We start from the raw sequence: 18,144 nt of genomic DNA, 5'->3' as shown, positions 1-18,144 counted from the left end.
ATTGTCACATCGTGGAAACTCCCGGAGGTTTCACCCCTCTGCTTGCTGTTCTCTACGAATGTGCCAGTCAGTGTGCAGACGACACAAGAGGACTCCAAGAACTAGTACTTGCTGTGGAAAGTCAAATGGAGACATATGGGTGTGTACCCCAGGTCAATTGCCAATGGGCCACAGGACCTGGGTAGAAAAACACTAGCCTCATTATGCCCGTTTGTCTTTATCTCCAGAATGGAAACAAAGCATCTGGTAACTGATCCCTCAGGATTCGAGGATATGTGATTTCCATTATTTATATTAAGAATGTAATCATCCTTATCCTCATTCTCCCCAAATCGGATATTGTGTCTTTCCAGATTTGCTGCAATTATAGAATAGACATTTCTTAAAGATATGGGCCTGTGTGGCTCATTTTCATGTGATTTTACTGCCTTCTTTTTTTTTTTTTTTTTTTTTTTTTTGTCTTTCATGGACTTTTGTTTTGGAGTTGTTTGTTGTTGTTGTTGTTTTTAATATGAAATTTATTGTCAAATTGGTTGCCATACAACACCCAGTGCTCATCCCAACTGGTGCCCTCCTCAATGCCCATCACCCACTTTCCCTTCCCTCCCACCCCCCATCAACCCTCAGTTTATTCTCAGTTTTTAAGAGTCTCTTATGGTTTGCCTCCCTCCCTCTCTAACCTTTTTTCCCTTCCCCTCCCCCAGGTCTTCTGTTAAGTTCTCAGGATCCACATAAGAGTGAAAATATATGGTATCTGTCTTTCTCTGTATGACTTATTTCACTTAGCATAAAACTCTCCAGTTCCATCCACGTTGCTACAAAAGGCCATATTTCATTCTTTCTCAATACCAAGTAGTATTCCATTGTGTATGTAAACCACAATTTCTTTATCCATTCATCAGTTGATGGACATTTAGGTTCTTTCCATAATTTGACTATTGTTCAAAGTGCTGCTATAAACATTGGGGTATAAGTGCCCCTATGCATCAGCACTCCTGTATCCCTTGGGTAAATTCCTAGTAGTGCTATTGCTGGGTCATAGGGTAGATCTATTTTTAAGTTTTGAGGAACCTCCACAGTGTTTTCCAGAGCAGCTGCACCAGTTTTCATTCCCACCAACAGTGCAAGAGAGTTCCCGTTTCTCCACATCCTCTCCAGCATCTATAGTCTCCTGATTTGTTCATTTTAGCCACTCTGACTGGCGTGAGGTGGTATCTGAGTGTGGTTTTGATTTGTATTTCCCTGATGAGGAGTGACGTTGAGCATCGTTTCATGTGCCTGTTGGCCATATGGATGTCTTCTTTAGAGAAGTGTCTATTCATGTTTTCTGCCCATTTCTTCACTGGATTATTTGTTTTTTGGGTGTGGAGTTTGGTGAGTTCTTTATAGATTTTGGATACTAGCCCTTTGTCCGATATGCCATTTGCAAATATCTTTTCCCATTCCGTTGGTTGCCTTTTAGTTTTGTTGATTGTTTCCTTTCATGGACTTTTGTTTTGTAGTTGTTTGTTGTTGTTGTTGTTTTGCGCTCAGTTGTGTATGTATGTCAAAGGAAACTGCAGTTCCCAATTTCTAGCTCCTTGGGGAAATACTAGACTGTGAAAGAAAAAAAAATGATTCTTGATACATCATAAAGTCTAAAAAGATCCCTAAAACTTCTGTTCCTACCTCGATGCTGGTGGGGAACTGTTTAGTCCCATTTTCAGGTGAAGCATGACTGACTTGGAGGGGTCAGTGGTGAAGCCAGTCAGGAAAGAACAGTAACACTCAGCTCTGGCGCCATGTAAGTGGGTTCTCTGTGGCAAAAGGCAACCGCACGCACACACACACACACACACACACACACACACACACACACACACACGAGCTGCCAGAGTCTCTATATGAGAAGTCACTTACGTTTATCCTCGTGAGTGCCTCAAGGGGATGGCTTTCCTGATGCAGGCCAGTATTCTATTTGAGAGGATATAATGTGTTGCAAAGCACAGGAGGAGGTAGATATCCCTTTCACATTAAATAGTCACTGAAAAATCACTTTTTAGTTTACTTATTATATAAGCCACTGTACCTGGAAGATGTTACTTACCATTACGTCTGTCATTAAAAGAAATCATTGTCTTCTCAACGTCCTATACATTTCTGATTATAACATCTAATTTACCAAACAAGTTTAGTTTTTCAAAGGTAAGGAGTCCATGAGGTATACCTAAATTGTTTTTCTTAGGAAAACAATACGTGATTTCTGACATTCCCCATTAATACAAGCAATACCAGAAATGGTTATTGGTGAGTTTAAGACGTGGGTAAGAGGGGCGCCTGGGTGGCGCAGTCGGTTAAGCGTCCGACTTCAGCCAGGCCACGATCTCGCGGTCCGTGAGTTCGAGCCCCGCGTCAGGCTCTGGGCTGATGGCTCAGAGCCTGGAGCCTGTTTCCGATTCTGTGTCTCCCTCTCTCTCTGCCCCTCCCCCGTTCATGCTCTGTCTCTCTCTGTCCCAAAAATAAATAAACGTTGAAAAAAAAAATTAAAAAAAAAAAAAAAAGACGTGGGTAAGAGACCGCAGAAGGCTGGCAGGGTGAGTCCAAGAATTGCTTTGCTTCATTGCTACATATGAAGTACCTAGAGGAACAGCCAGTACGCACAAAACAGTGATGAACTACCAGGTTCCTCATGCATTTCCCTTCCCCAATACCCCTGCTCCACAAAATCACACGCTTATAGCTTGAAAGTGTTTTGAAAGAACATTGGCTCTGTTTTTATATTCAGAGGAGTGGATGGTTAAATGACCCCTTCTGCAGAATTTTGTCTCTTCTTTAAGGTGTTCACAGTTGAATCCATTTAACCTATACCAATAGCCCATTTTAGTGTTTTTTACCGCCCCCCCCCCCAAGGGTCCAGACACTTACTTGAAATGTTTACCTACAATCTCTTCTGTTTTAACTGAAACTGATTTCATCATATGCTGGTACAGACCATTGGGTTGACAATGGCCAGTTGAAGTAAAGTGTTTTCTTATTTGGTTTGGTTGATTGATTGATTGATTGTCTTTGGTAAAATGTTATCACAAGTCTTATTGTCTTTTTTATTTTATTTTTTTAATTTTTTTTTACATTGATTTATTTTTGAGAAACAGAGTGAGACAAAGCGTGAGCAGGGGAGGGGCAGAGAGAGAAGGAGACACAGAATCTGAAGCAGGTTCCAGGCTCTGAGCAAGCGGTTAGCACAGAGCCTGATGTGGGGCTCAAACTCACACACTGTGAGATCATGACCTGAGCTGAAGTCGGACGCTCAACCGACTGAGCCACCCAGGTGCCCCCTTACTGTCTTTATTATTTTTTTTTTAATTTTTTTTCAACGTTTTTATTTATTTTTTGGGGGGACAGAGAGAGACAGAGCATGAACGGGGGAGGGGCAGAGAGAGAGGGAGACACAGAATCAGAAACAGGCTCCAGGCTCTGAGCCATCAGCCCAGAGCCCGACGCGGGGCTCGAACTCATGGACCGCGAGATCGTGACCTGGCTGAAGTCGGACGCTTAACCGACTGCGCCACCCAGGCGCCCCCTTACTGTCTTTTTTAAAGGAGGGTATGGTGTGGCAAGCAGCATCATTTTCTCATGCAACCCAGGGAGAGAAGCCCGGAGGTTAATGTAATGCCCAATGTTCTAAAACCTCCCACAAAAGACCACCAGAGTCGTGAGTCAAAGCCAAGCGGCAAGGGTTGTTTATTACAGGTTCGAACCTGGACCTCTGCGCACTCGTTGCTGGTGACGCAAAGAGGCCTCGATCAGGGTTGGTATAGCGTTTTTATAGACAGGGATAAACAGCATAGGTGAGGTTTCAAATCAAGGACATTTGTTGTTTTCTGACTGGGCATCCTTTATCTGTCTTTCGGCGGGAAGGCTCTGTGTCCTTCGGCGGGAAGGCTCTGTGTCCTTCAGCGGGAGAGGGAAGGGGGAAGGGGAGGAATGTGTTAAGCAAGCAAGATTACAGAAGCGAAGGACGCCAGTTAGTTTGTGTACAATTACTACAATTACTCATTTCATTACATATCAGACTATATTCATTTAGGAAGGTTTACAACCCATTCTACTACACAGCGGGTTACATCCAGGACAGGTCTCACAATGCTCATAGCAAACAGCAAGCAAAACAGACTTCTCAGCAATTGTATTTTTTATCAAAAATCCATAATAAGCAGAAAAGAGAACCTAGCTTTAAACTAAGGTAGGGCTGTCATTTGGATTGCTCCTTTCAGTTAAGACTACACAAAAACCCAATGCTAGAAGCATTCCTCTAGCAATGCCATCATCAAAGTTTATGACTAAAGAAAAAATTAGGGCAGTGTCATTTCTGTAGCGCTGGGGTGATAATCATAAAAAGAAAGTAAATCCAGATCTTTCTGGAAAATAAAGTCAGTACTCCCGGACATTCAAGGGCCCAGTCTGAGGGACAGAGGGAGGTGAGAAGTTGTTTGTTCCTTTCCCTAAGCCAAGATGCCATTGAGTTAGCAATCAGAGAAGTCCAGGTTGGAACAAAGCAGACCCAACAAGGCATGTGGATACTGGGACCCCACCTACCACCTAGTGATCCTGTTTTGGTTTCTCCAAGGCTTTGGTGACAAAGCTGAGGATTCAGGGAAGGAGGTGAGAAGCCCTGAACAGAGTGATAGAGGGGAAGAAATGTAACCACAATCCTCAGCAAAGTGTTACACTCAGTTCTCATGTTGTTACCAAGTTCCTTCTGATCCGGGGAGGAAGGGATTTGGCTTCAAAACCACTTGTGTAGGGGAAGGTGGTTTTGCAGAAGAGATGAGAAGGGCCACATTTGGATTCAGTTTTCTCCTCCATCAGCCATGTGTCAGGCTACATGGTGAGGGTCATCTCAGGACCTGTTTATAGTGCAGAGAGAGGCTTAGGAACTCGTGGTAGACCCAGGAATGTACTGCTAAAGTCCCCTTTCAAGGATTACTTGTTGCCTGTCACAGGAATGCTGTTGGCACACATTTTTCTAGTGTCTGCCCCTTCAGGCACTGCCTTGGTTGCAGAGAAACACCGGGGCAAAGCCACATCCTTGGCAAGGAGGCCCACATGCAACGACCATTTGAGTCCAGGGTATAAAAGTTTGGCCATTTTGACCAAGGGGGCACATCTCTGATGGGCTTTTCTAGCTCTAGTGTTCTCTGTGGGCTGCTCTAGTCTAATGTCAGGCCTGCACTGCCACTCTCACCGTCTCTGCCCACCCCTGCTTCCCTCCCCTCCCATCCACAGGTGTGGTTCCCAAGGGCATCTTTAACATACCACTCTCCCCTTTACATCCATCCATAGCCTGCTTGCTGGAAAGCCCAACCTGAGCCAGAGTCATAGAGATTTCTTGCACAAGACACACAACCACACACACACACACACACACACACACACACACACACACACTTTTTTTTAATCATAGTAATCTTCTTAAGCAAAATGTATTCCTCATGTCTCCCCCAAATCAACCATAATATAATGCCTTCTCCCCCTTTCTTCTCTGAAACACTCTTTAAAGCTGATGGAATCCTTGGAGTCAAGTTTGCATTGTTTTCATTCATACCTTTTTTTTTTAATTTTTTAAATGTTTATTTATTTCTGAAAGAGAGAGACAAAGCGTAAGCAGGGGAGGGGCAGAGAGAGCAGGAGGCACAGAACTGAAAGCAGGCTCCAGGCTGTCAGCACAGAGCCCCACGCGGGGCTCGAACTCCCAAACTGTGAGATCATGACCTGAGCCAAAGTCAGATGCTTAACCAACTGAGCCACCCAGGCACCCCAGCTACTAGCTTTATTTTTAGTCAGTTACCTTTACAGAGCCTCAGTTATTCCATCTGCCACCGGGCTTTATAATCAATACTCCACAAATCAATTGCAAAGATTTAATTTTTCTCCTACTTGGAATTCTCTATCAAGGTTTATTAATTGGGAGTTGCAAGCAAAATCATTTTAAATGGGAAATTATTTGTGGCCCCACCCCAGTGGGATAATGAGGCACTGCTTGGCCTGGAAATTTATGAGGTTTGACATTTAAAGGACACATTCAATTAGTGTAAAAGCTCCCAGGGGAGGGATCTTGCCCCACACTGGGTTTTATCCTTCCTTTGCGCAAATCAGCAAAAGTGTCCCCGTATGGTAGTGTATCTGATATGTGAATGCCCCAAAAGCTGGGGTAGGGCCTTTGTAAAAGGGAAAGTTACAACGGCCGTTGTCTTAGCAACCAGCTTTCAAAGGTAAAGGAATTTTCAAAACCCGGCTTTCAAATTGTTACATGGTATATACACAAGCTTGCTCTGAGGGGTTTTCACTGGATTCACATGGCGGTTGCTATTGTTTTCCCTGTGCTCTGGTGGGCAAAGATGGGCTCATTTATCAGATCAGAGAATGTGCCCAGACAAGTCCCTCCATTTGTGATTCAATGATACTGTAAGTTTCATGAAATAAACTGAAAGCCGACCACATCCGACACCCATTTGTGGAGACATCTGAGCCGGCATGACCTTCAGAGACTGTCCTTCTCTGAGCCCCTGTTGCCAGTGAGGCAGCAGCAAAAAGCCAACCCAGTTTTGTTTTATTTTGTTTTGTTTTCAATCGAAGTAATTTTCAGTTTTTGTTTTAATTGAAGTAATATTTTAAGGCAAGTTTATTTTTTGTTCTGTCACGTATCAGCCTTATCCTCTCTTCCTTCCTTGTCCAAAACACCTGAAGGACCAATACATTCTTCTTCTTTTTTTTAATGTTTATTTATTTTTGATAGAGAGAGAGAGAGACAGAATATGAGCTGGGGAGAGGTAGAGTGAGAGGCAGATACAGTCTCCAAAGCGGGCTGCAGTCTCTGAGCTGTCAGCACAGAGCCCTGCATGGGGCTTGAACCCATGAGCTATGAGATCATGACCTGAGCCAAAGTCGGACCCTTAACCAACTGAGCCACCCAGGCGCCTGAGGACCAAGACATTCTTTATAGCAGGTTATGCACCATTTTTGCTGGGTTGGGGAGAAAATGCTCACTGCAAGATGTCTGATGCCCCATTCCATCTGCCACTGTGTCCTTATTCTTTTCTCTCACTATTTCTTTTTCTTTTGGTCACAATTCATTAATTTTTTTTTTTTCTAAATGTACATTCTGCTCTCAGCCCTGGGCTGGACAACAGAGGCATGAAAATAAATAAGATTCATTTGCTATTTAAGAAGTACGGGCTTTAGGGGCGCCTGGGTCCCTCAGTTGGATGGGCATCCGGCTTTGGCTCAGGTCATGATCTTGCTGTTCGTGAGTTCGAGCCCCATGTTGGGCTGTGTGCTGACAGCTCAGAGCCTGGATCCTGCTTCAGATTCTGTGTATTCCCCCCTCTCTCTCTTTCTGGCCCCTCTCCCACTCATACTCTGTCTCTCTCTCTCTCTCTCTCTCTCTCAAGAATAAATAAGCATATAAATAAATAAATAAATAAATAAATAAATAAATAAAATTTTTAATAAAAGTACAGGCTTTGAATGGGGAGCAGAGGTTCCCACTAGGGAACCATTAAGCCAGGTTCCCATAGGGTGCAGAATAGGGTTGATATCCAAGGGCGGGTGGGGGGGTGGTGGTGAGCAGAGCTAAGGGGGTGTGGCTCTCAAGTCTGATCTGGAGGCAGCTTCCAGACTCTATCCCTCTTACATGTGTGTGCTGACTCCCTGCCTCTCTCCTCCTTACACTGGGGAATGAGGTTAGTAGGAGACTTCGTACAGTCTCTAAAGGAATCGGTGCTTAGAAGGCAGCCTGGGATGCGTGTGCACAACTCGGTGTGCAGGGAACACCTCTCTCAGCTTGGCCAGTCACTTGCTTATTCAGGTTTCCAGGAGTACGACTGGAGCCCAAATGTCCAAAACCTCAAAGCAGGCAGTGCTTTCCTGCCCTGTTGTTTATTTGGGTACCCGTGAGTGGCCTCTTCCTAGGGGAGCCTCAGGACAGCGCATTCCCCGCTGCCATCTGCATTGCACCAGAGCCCTGCTTTGAGCCCTGAAGCATCTTAAAGTATCTTAAAGCAATGGGGCCCAATGCCATTCTGCTTCCCATTCCACTTGCCATCCCCCAAAACCTTTGTCCTCAGAGACCCTCCCTTCCCTGCCTTTCATCTTCATATCCCTCCCTGGGGAAATTAAGTTATCAAACAGGTGGGAGTTGACACTACTGGTAAGGTGAAGTTGTTGCCCTGAAGGCCAGAATTGGCTGTCTACTCACTGGGTGCTCACCTACACAATCCTGAGCAAGAAAAAGCTCTTGCCCTAGAGGAGCCCCTTTCTAGAAGTTATAGTGCAGGCCAATGGATGGATTATATTTATGTGAGTTTCCATTTCTTTTTACAATACCGCCAATATTCTGGGGTCCCTGACATCCATAGCTTTTCCTTTCCTCCAGAGCAAGCTGCATAATGGTTTTGGTCTGGTTCCATCACTTTTTGCCTCTGGGTCTATTCACCCTCTTTTTCTTTGCTACCTTCTTTTCGGCAAAGCTACCTTGTTTCCTTCCTTTTATTCCTGAAGGCCATTTAGCCTCTCTGGATACCTGCATTCCAAGAGGGAAATGTGGATGATGTACATCCAGCTTGCCTCATGTTTACAAAGACTAAAAGCTCCCTATATTTATATTATTTTTATATTATTATTATTATTATTATTATTATTATTATTCTACTACATTGGGGGATGAAGACTTGTCCATCACAGTTTTTAAGTTCTCATAATAAGAACAACATTTTAACTGATGCTTGTAATATGTGTTAAAATATAATCTTCAAGGGGCGCCAGAGTGACTCCATCAGTTAAGCATCTGACCTTTGATTTCATCTCAGGTCATGATCTCAGGAACCTTGGGTTTCTCTCTTTCTCTCTCTGCCCGTCTCCCATTCACGTTCTCTCTCTCTCTTTCTCTTGCTCTGTATCAAAATAAATAATCATTAAATATATACAAATAGTCCTCAAATATTTAAAATCATGAGTCATGGGCAAATAGAAAATAAACTTGTGTCAGAGACTTTATTTAATTCATTTGTTAGCGAGGAAGCCAGTAAGATGTGATGGCCGGTTCAGAGAGTATCTGAAAATCTAGGATATGTATAGACAATTTAACAACAACAAAAAAAGTTAGGATAAGGTTTTGGTGTTAAATATACAAGTGTTGCTCAAATCAGGCCATCTTTCGAGTTATCTGTTCTACTGGAAAGAAATTATTTGCATCTCTACTAGATAAACACCATCCATGTTTTTTGCTTAATTTCCAAGTTACAGCTAATTTTTTTTTTCTGGCAAAAGAACACACACGTTTGATGGTACGTCCCTAGTCACACTGCAGCCATCACTTCCCCAAAGAAAGCTTGGGATAAGAAAAAGACCCAGAGTGATTACTGCACAAATGCATCAAAATGTCATGACAGCGTTAATAGATTGGACTTGAGAACTGGTTGTCCCTGACCTGCCATTGCTACTCTCCTATTTAGTGAATTTCAGGCTTTTTTTAAATATTTTAGGATCTCCTGGTATCACTCATAAAATTGCTCTGGGTCAGGTGAAAGATTGGGGAAAATTCTGAAAGCTCATAATTATAGAGCTTTTTCTTTATCTGCTGATTTCTTTAAATGGATGTGTGCTTTAGCTCCTGGGACCGTATTTGTTCTCAGTAAGGCCATGCTGGAGAAAACTAGCCAGTGACTGCCAGGGGCCCTAGCATACAGAAAATCCAGACATTGGTGCTAATAGGACAAGGATGTTGCCGGGCAGCCAGCTGGGAAGAATGTAGATGCTCCAGCTGATTCTAGAAAAGACCGGGAGCTCATACGGTATTTTTCATTCCATTGCCCTTGCAGGAAGGCTCCTCTTTCACGGGAACCTTTGTATCTTTTCTTTAAAGCTATTTTTGATAGTGATTTTTCATCTTCAAAAACTGGCAGAGGGGAGTACGGTGAGGCATGGCTTGGCACCCATCTTGGCAAGATGGGACATGTTCCTATTCGTCAAAATGGCTCCCGTGGCTACTCTAGACCCATCGTTAGGATTATGGGAATTTTGCTGCCTCATCATCTTGATATTCCTTCAGGGGTTCCTCCAGATGATATGCAAAACCCTAATCGGCCACCTTGAACTGCAGTGGGATTTGTTCCCTATGGCTCCACATTAACAACAGAAACAGAAGCACCATTCAAGTGCTTGCTTGTCTTTCCCCCTCCTCCTGGATGTAAATAACCAAAAGAGGATTTCCACAGAATGCATATTTAGCGCTCTGGCTGGGCAAAATGTTGGGCCCTGCCACCATTCTGTTAAAAAGAAAGCAAATATTTGTTTTTTAGCTGGTAGTCTTGAAGAAAAAACAACAAAAAAGCAAGCCTCTTTACTTTACAGAAAACCCAAGTAGCAAGATAAATACCTCTGACACACCCTGACCCACACTCCAGACAAAAACATGCTGATGCTGAGACAGGTTTTCCTTAATGCCCAAATACCACGTCGATTAATAAATGGCTTTCAGAGATATACACAATTCTGTAGCAAGGAGTTATATTTGAAACTTGATAGAAGATTACTTCCAAAATGACTTTTAGAAAAAGAAGAGCAACAGCATTATACATAATGTACATAATAAATGAAAAGATTTATTTTAAAGTGTACAATCAATATGCAAATACATGTTCACTGAGAATTAGTCAATAATACCTCCAAATACTCTTATTAGAGGCAACCGATATTAGCCCAGTATGAGACTTTCTAGACAGTGTTCAAGGTTCTTACATACATTTAAGTACCCTGAGGAAGCACTGTACAATATTATTATTTGTGGCTATATTTACATAAACGATATATTTATAGGCATTATACCACAGCTTTCTCACCGGTTTTTGTTTGTTTGTTTTCGTTTGCTTTTTGACTTCAGATATGCCTCGGAGACCATAGCATGTCAATATAAATAGCATATTAAACTGCTGTCTAGTGTTTTACCTAATATTTTCAGTTTTTGCTTGTTTTGTTGCCATGTTTATTTTATATCCTTAATGCATTTGGAATTTGTTTAAGGTTTTGAGGTAGGATTGTAATTTTATTTATTTTCCAAAATAATTTCCCATCTCCATTTATTTCATGGTTCCTCTTTTTCCTAGTTACTTAGAACTCTAATGTATGTTATAATGTAAAAGCCATCTTTCTATATAAAGAGTCTGTTTCTGGAATTCTTAGAAGTTTCTAGTTTCTTGGGGTGCCTGGCTGGTTCAGTCATGAAAGTATTCAACTCTTGATTTCAGGGTCAAGAGTTCCAGCCCCACGTTGGCTATAGAGCTTACTAAAACCGAACACAAAAACAAAGCCAAAAACAAAACCCATAAATTTCTGGTTTCTGTTTTATTTACATAGATTTTTTTCCCCTAAGTACTGCACCACTTACAGGGCACACACTTACAGGGCATATTTTGATACTGAATAGGAGAGGTTTCCCCTTACACGTGCGTGCATACACACACACACACACACACACACCCCTACTTCACTCCTGTTTTTAATCCTGTATCTCTTCTTGTGGGATTTTAGATTTAGCTTTTCATGTTCTATGAAAATAATTTTGGGGGCTATTGATTAGATTGTATTGTGTTAAAGAAACTAGCTATAATTACTGACTCATACTGAAGCATGTTTTGTTTCTTCAGGTATCCTTAGGAGTGAAGGTAAAATTGTATCATTTCCTTTATATATACACGTCTTGTTAATTGCAAGGTGTTTTGCTGCTTTTGTTGTTAAATGGGATTTTTTCCTAGCTATTCCGTCTTCCAGTTGGTTATCGTTGCTATATAGAACCATGATTGATTTTGCAGGTTGATGTTTATATCCATCCACATTCTTATACTTTTAATTGTAATAATTTGGCATTATTGTTTTGAGGGGATTTTCTAGGTAGATAATTATACTATTTGTGCACATAATACGCTATTTGTAATGACTATGTATGAAGCTAAATTAATTATTTTGGGGTGTAATCATCACCACTAGCTCCATGTTGGGATATTTGTTTAAAAAGGTAGAATAAGGCCAATGATAATAATGTTTTCATGGCTCTTGATACACATTGCTGAATTATTCTTGATAAGTTTTTCACAACATTCATTTCCACCAAACAAATAGGAAATACTTTCAATCTGTTGTTATGTGATTCTAAGTTAACAATCCCTTTCCCAATTTTTTGAGGAGGATTCGTATTTTATTTGAGGTCCCAGTTTGTAGTGAGGATTAAATCAGAATATGTCTGTGAAGCACAGTGCATAGAAGGTGCTGTATAAGAAGTAAGCTTTTAGTTCATCTTGACTATTGCATCGTTATTTGACCTTTTAAACATCGAGTTAGTGCCACCTGTATTGTTACATAGAGTGTCTTGATTGATTTTTGAGCAAGAAATCACTATATCTGGCCAAACTCAACCAGACACATGCTTTGTTTTTAAGAAAATCATATTTTGGAATGAAAGTTTCTCCTAGGATTTCCTTCTGGTACCAAGACTGTCAGTTGGACGGGCAGGATAAAAGCAGAAGACAAATGATGGTTAGTGTATTTGCTTTTATCCATTAGGTATATGCTAAATCCTCTGTCACTTTAGAATTTGGAATCTAGGTGGTACATGTACCTGTACTTAATTTAGCTATTATGATTCATATAAAAAACAGCTACTCCAAGTTCAATGTCAAAAAAGTAAGAAAGAAAGGAAGAAAGGTAGAAAAATAGAGTTATTATCTTTGTGAATCCAGAGACCAACCTGGCACATTCAGTGTTTTACCTGAAGAGGAGACCTCAACGAAGGAGTTTTGCTTGAGCATGAGGAGGAAAGAGAACAGGCACCCACGAGAGAAACAGAGGCTTTTGCACTTGGTGCCAAAGACCAGAACAAATTTGAGATGTTCCTCTGGAAGCGATGAGCATGTATAGAGCTGACACATGGAGGTTTTCTAAGACAGGCTTAGAATGATGATAGTGACCTTTGTATGTAGTTCAAGGAAATATCATCACAATGAACATGCTTGATACCAAGGGCCAGCTAAAGAGTCTCAGGCAGAACTGCTTCTCGCTAGGCCAACAAGCTAACCAATAGTGATAGTTATCCAGAAGGGTGAGGTGGAGGTCAAGAGAATAAATGCTTACGTGTATATTACTTGATGGGGGGGAAAACATGGTAGAGATAAAGGTAAGAAGGTAGAAGGATCCCTTGGTTATAGGAATCACTCAAGTTGTCTAATCATTTCATTCATTTTAGGATTTTAGAGCTTTCAAGGTATGCAGGCTTTGAAGGTCAAGAGACCCCAGTCCGACACCTGGCTCTGCCACAGAAAATCTGTTTGAGGGGCCCCTGGGTGGCTCAGTCGGTTGAGTGTCCAACTTCAGCTCAGGTCATGATCTCACAGCTCATGAGTTCAAGCCCCGGGTCGGGCTCTGTGCTGACAGCTCAGAGCCTGGAGCCTGCTTTGGATTCTGTGTCTTCCTCTCTCTCTCTGCCGCTCCAGTGCTTGTGCTCTGTCTCTCTCTCTCAAAATAAATGAATGTTAAAAAAAATTTTTTTAATAAAAAAAAAAAAAAGAAAATCTGTTTGATTCTTGACTCTGGCCAAAACAATCTCTCTGACACTAAGTTTCCTCAGCTATACAATGTGAGTACTTTGAAGAATGCCTTCTTTTCCTTGGGGTATTCAATGAGTTAATTTTATCTTATTGTTTTAATTTTTTAAATTTATGTTTATTTATTTTTGAGATAGGGAGAAACAGAGCATGAGTGGGGGAGGGGCAGAGAGAGAGGAAGACACAAAATCTGAAGCAGGCTCCAAGCTCTGAGATGTCAGCACAGAGCCCAACGCAAGGCTCGATGTCATGAACTGCGGAGATTATGACCTGAGCTGAAGTTGGATGCTTAACCAACTGAGCTACCCAGGCACCTCTCAATGAGTTATTTTTAAAGTTTCTAGCAGACAAGTATGTTTGAAATGTAATTTTTATTTTAAATTAGAAGCATTGTTCTGATTCTTGGTCAGCTTGCAGATTAACTACAAACCTCGAAATCATGACTTTCAAGTGCTTTAATTATGACGCTACAGTTTTGTTGTTGTTGTTTTTTCTTGTTGTTCCAACCTTTTAATGAACTGTAGACAAGATTCAGGTGAGTAAAGAGAAAAGTATCTTAGAGCTTAGAGCAGCAGCTTAAAAATCAAATACCTGCAAGGGCAGGGAAGGCCATATGAATGAATGAAGTGGTCCCGGAGGAGAATGTGGCCAAGTGGGGATGGGAGTCCCTGTCTTAAAGGAACTGACCACAGTGTGGCTACAGCTGACACTTGCCATGCAGGAAAGCAGGTTCATTGTTAACATCTCTTCTGATTTTTCAAAGATTTATTCGAATTTAAAAAATTTTTCTCATTTTTTAAAAAGTGACAACTAAATAAAATAACTAAATACTGGGTTGCAGAAACTATGTGAGGAAGGGATGTGTGTATATGAATGCAGGTGTGTGTGTATAAAGACAAGGGTGGAGTAATGGGATTGTGGAATGCATGGAGACGATAACATACCACATTATGGCAAGTACATGAAGAGATCCAAAGTCAAGACCATAGGGCATTGGGGAGCCTCTAGTCGTTCAGAAGACCCGGTGCACTGAAGTCAGAGAAGGGAATATGGGCCGGGGGGAGGGGGAGAGCTAGAGAGGTAAATGAAGGCTAGATCTTTCATACTGTACCATCTGTGCTAAGGATTTGAACTTGATCCTGAGGACAATCAGTAGTCTCTGAAGAGCGTTAAATAGAAATAGCCGAGTCCAAAGTAATGAATGGATGGGAAGAATCAGGACTGAGGGTACAAAGATCAGTTGGAAGGTTGTCAAAGGGAGTCAAGTTGGAGTGAGGAGCATTGTACTAGGACTATGGCTCTAGGTGTATAAAGAAGCAGATGGCACTTTATGTTAACTACACTAAAATTAAAAAAAAAAAAAAAAGTAGATGGAGCCAGAGATAGCTGGGAGAGCAAATCTGCAGGGCTAGGTTGGGAGGGGGCAGGGGGAGGACTGTGTGGAAGGAGGGGGTGGGAAGATTGTGGCTACATTTCTGTATCGTATTCAAGTTTCACAGAAGGTTCACATCTACACCAATACTCTACAGGTAGTAGGCAATATCAGAAAATGGAGAGATCTAGCAAACTGACTGGGTGTGAGTGTGTGGGTGAGGGGCATCTTTCTGGAATTATTCTATTCTCAGTCTACCTATTACCTCTCCAGGAAGACAAAAGAGAAGCCCGACCTCTAGTTTTTTACCATTTGTAAAGAATGAAAAGCAGTCAGGTGAACCCTGAAAGTTAGTTCGTTGTGTAACTTAGTTCATAGTTCATTGTGTCATTTGTTTTGTCAGCATCCGGGAATGAAATGCTCCTCTTGTTTTAGGTCATTCTCTCTATGTTCCATATGTCTCAACCCTCAAGGAGCACATTTCTGCCAGAGAAACCACCCCAGCCACTCTTGTCTCCATTTATACACTTGTTGACTAAGTCACACACGAGAAAATGTGCAATAGGTCTTGCATTTCCACCTCTGCTAGAAGCAAAATGCCCCTAACAAGATGTATGAAGAGTTATTCAAATCTACTGCAGAGAGTAACTACAAAATAAGGGGTGGGAGGGGGGAGGCAAAATGGTTGACTACATCAATCCTCCCCTCTTTATTCTGTACAATCTCTGGGAAGGAAATAATGAGCCTTCCTTTATGATCTGCTTGTATTTATAATTGATTTATCTTGCGGTTGAAAGGAGATTTACTCCCTCAAATTGAGACAGGCAGGAGAATGCAATTTGGGTTTGACCTCCTGGCCCTCTTTGGGTATCGCTTATCAGAACTGAAAATACAGTAGAGTTTCACCATTATTTCAGAATAAAAGACTCGATTAATCCTTTAGCAACGTTATGTCTGTCTGTGGATGCAGCCAGTGACTGCCGTACACATATTGATGTGTCTGTAGGCCTGGTGTGATTCAGGGAAGGCACAAAACCCCCTTAACCCCACGGTACCTTCCCATCATCCCCATTTCCAATTATTTCCTTGTCCAGCCTGCCAGGCTGACGGATGCCAGGAAATTTTAGGTTACCTGACTTATTTCTTTAAGTTACCGCTTTGTTTCTTGCTTTAGCATCTATATTCCTCTTCTGAGATGACACATTTGGAATTCTCATCTGTATCCACCCTGGTGGGAATATATTTTTATGTGGGCATTTGCTAGACCAAGATTTAATAGGATTGTAGGACTAGAAATGAATGGGGCTCAGAAAGGAGAGTTGATGGATACAGAAAATAAATGATAAGTTGGTCCTGCTCCTATTTTTTTTTTCTCTCTGTTATACACTTTGTAGACCTTGAAGACCTAAGTGTATCCTCCCTTTATTCATATGTGTGGACTTGAGGCCACAGTGTTGAATTTGGACTAGAACTTTGGTTTTTAAAGGCAGTCTGGGCCCATGTCTTCTCTGGGATCTCCCATGATTCCAAGCACCAAATAAATAAATATATCCTGATTGGGGGGCGTGGGGGTGCCTGCGTGGCTCAGTCAGTTGAGCGTTTGACTTCCACTCAGGTCATGATCTCCCAGTTCATGAGTTCAAGCCCTGCATCAGGCTCTGTGCTGACCACTCAGAGCCCAGAGCCTCCTTCAGTTTCTGTGTCTCCCACCCTCCTCTGCCTCTGTCTCTGCCCATCCTCCTCCCCCTGCTCATGCTCTTTCTCTCTCTCAAAAACAAATAAACATTAAAAAATTAAAAATAAATATCTCCTGATGAGATTTAGTTTAATTTCTTGGCTTATTGTCTCTCTGTTCACATTTTTCTGATATCTGAGGTTTGGGATAGTAGAGTCCTGGGTTCCCAATGGTAACAAAATCCTCTGTCACTTGGAATCTACTCCATTCTTAAATAATTTGCAAAGAGCATTGTGAATCTCTCTGATAACTTCAGGATGTACCCGCAGCAGAAAAGTTGGGTTATAATCCGGTTCTGTATTCCAGAAGGAGAAATTTCTCTTCCAAATAATAATTTGGAGGTAAGTGCTAAGATAGTGCTCTCTGTCTCTCTTTATATATACACATACATATAAATGACCTACTGGTTCCAGTCATTGTAAGGGCTCAGGAGAAGGCATAGAAAAGAGTAATGATTGAGCACATACTTCATTCCACGATCTTAACTAAGCTTTACGAAAATACACTAAACAGACTTATTATTATTTTACAGATCAAGTAGCTAAGATGAGGTCATCCAGTGGTCAATGTGGCTAATCAGCTAGTGACCTGGAGTATGACTCCATGTCTGTGTCCCAAAGCCCGCCCTCCTTCCAGGGCTCGCATCGCACTACAGGAGCCATGCAAGACTTGTTCCCATGTTCTAACTTCATGTGCCTAACAGCTTGCTTCTCACTTTGTCCGAAGGGACAGTCTCCCTTGTGCATTCTACTTCAGACAAAAGTCTGCTGGAGACTACATCAGAACACATTTTATTTCATTTGCAAGGAACATGGTGATCGAAAGTTTCTGTCTGAAACGTGTAAGGTACAGGATTCCATGTGAAGCATATTATTTTTTCTTTCTTTCTTTCTTCTCTCTCTCTTTTTTTTTTTTTTTTTTTTTTTTTTTTTTTTTTGAGTTGGGGTGAGCTTCTTCCCGGCCTGGAGAGACATGCAATGCATTTTGCACATGCTGTTTGAATTCCTAATTCTCACCTGAAGCTATAATTGAAAAGTTCAACACAGCAGGACAACAGAACGACACATAACTGTTATGAGTATCTCGCTATTAAACCTAAAACATTGAATGGTATGATACCTTACTTTTTTTTTCTTTTATTTTTCACTGCTTAGGGGGAACATCATCAAGACAGAAAGGCTTCCTAGGATGCATACGCTCATTACACTTGAATGGGCAGAAGTTGGACCTGGAGGAGAGGGCCAAGGTCACGTCTGGAGTCCGGCCGGGATGCCCGGGCCATTGTAGCACTTATGGTGGCATCTGCCACAACGGGGGCAAGTGCGTGGAGAAGTACAGTGGGTACTCGTGCGATTGCACCAATTCACCATATGAAGGGCCCTTTTGCAAAAAAGGTACAATAGGCA

General features: G+C 41.8%; 1 protein-coding gene across 4 annotated transcripts in view; it reads left to right on the top strand.

Moving 5' to 3' along the window:
• CNTNAP5 (contactin associated protein family member 5) overlaps positions 1–18,144 on the top strand; it is an 807,688-nt gene that overhangs the window by 679,779 nt on the left and 109,765 nt on the right. For all 4 annotated transcript variants that reach the window (XM_045479457.1, XM_045479456.1, XM_045479455.1 and 1 more), the window contains exon 18: positions 17,893–18,132. In XM_045479457.1, coding sequence (XP_045335413.1) covers positions 17,893–18,132 — 240 coding nt within the window. The remainder of the gene's footprint in view (positions 1–17,892; positions 18,133–18,144) is intronic.

The sequence above is a fragment of the Leopardus geoffroyi genome, chromosome C1 (assembly GCF_018350155.1).
Source record: "Leopardus geoffroyi isolate Oge1 chromosome C1, O.geoffroyi_Oge1_pat1.0, whole genome shotgun sequence".
Lineage (NCBI taxonomy): Eukaryota > Metazoa > Chordata > Mammalia > Carnivora > Felidae > Leopardus > Leopardus geoffroyi.
Note: the sequence above shows the minus strand (reverse complement) of the source record. Positions and strands in the feature narration are given on the sequence as shown.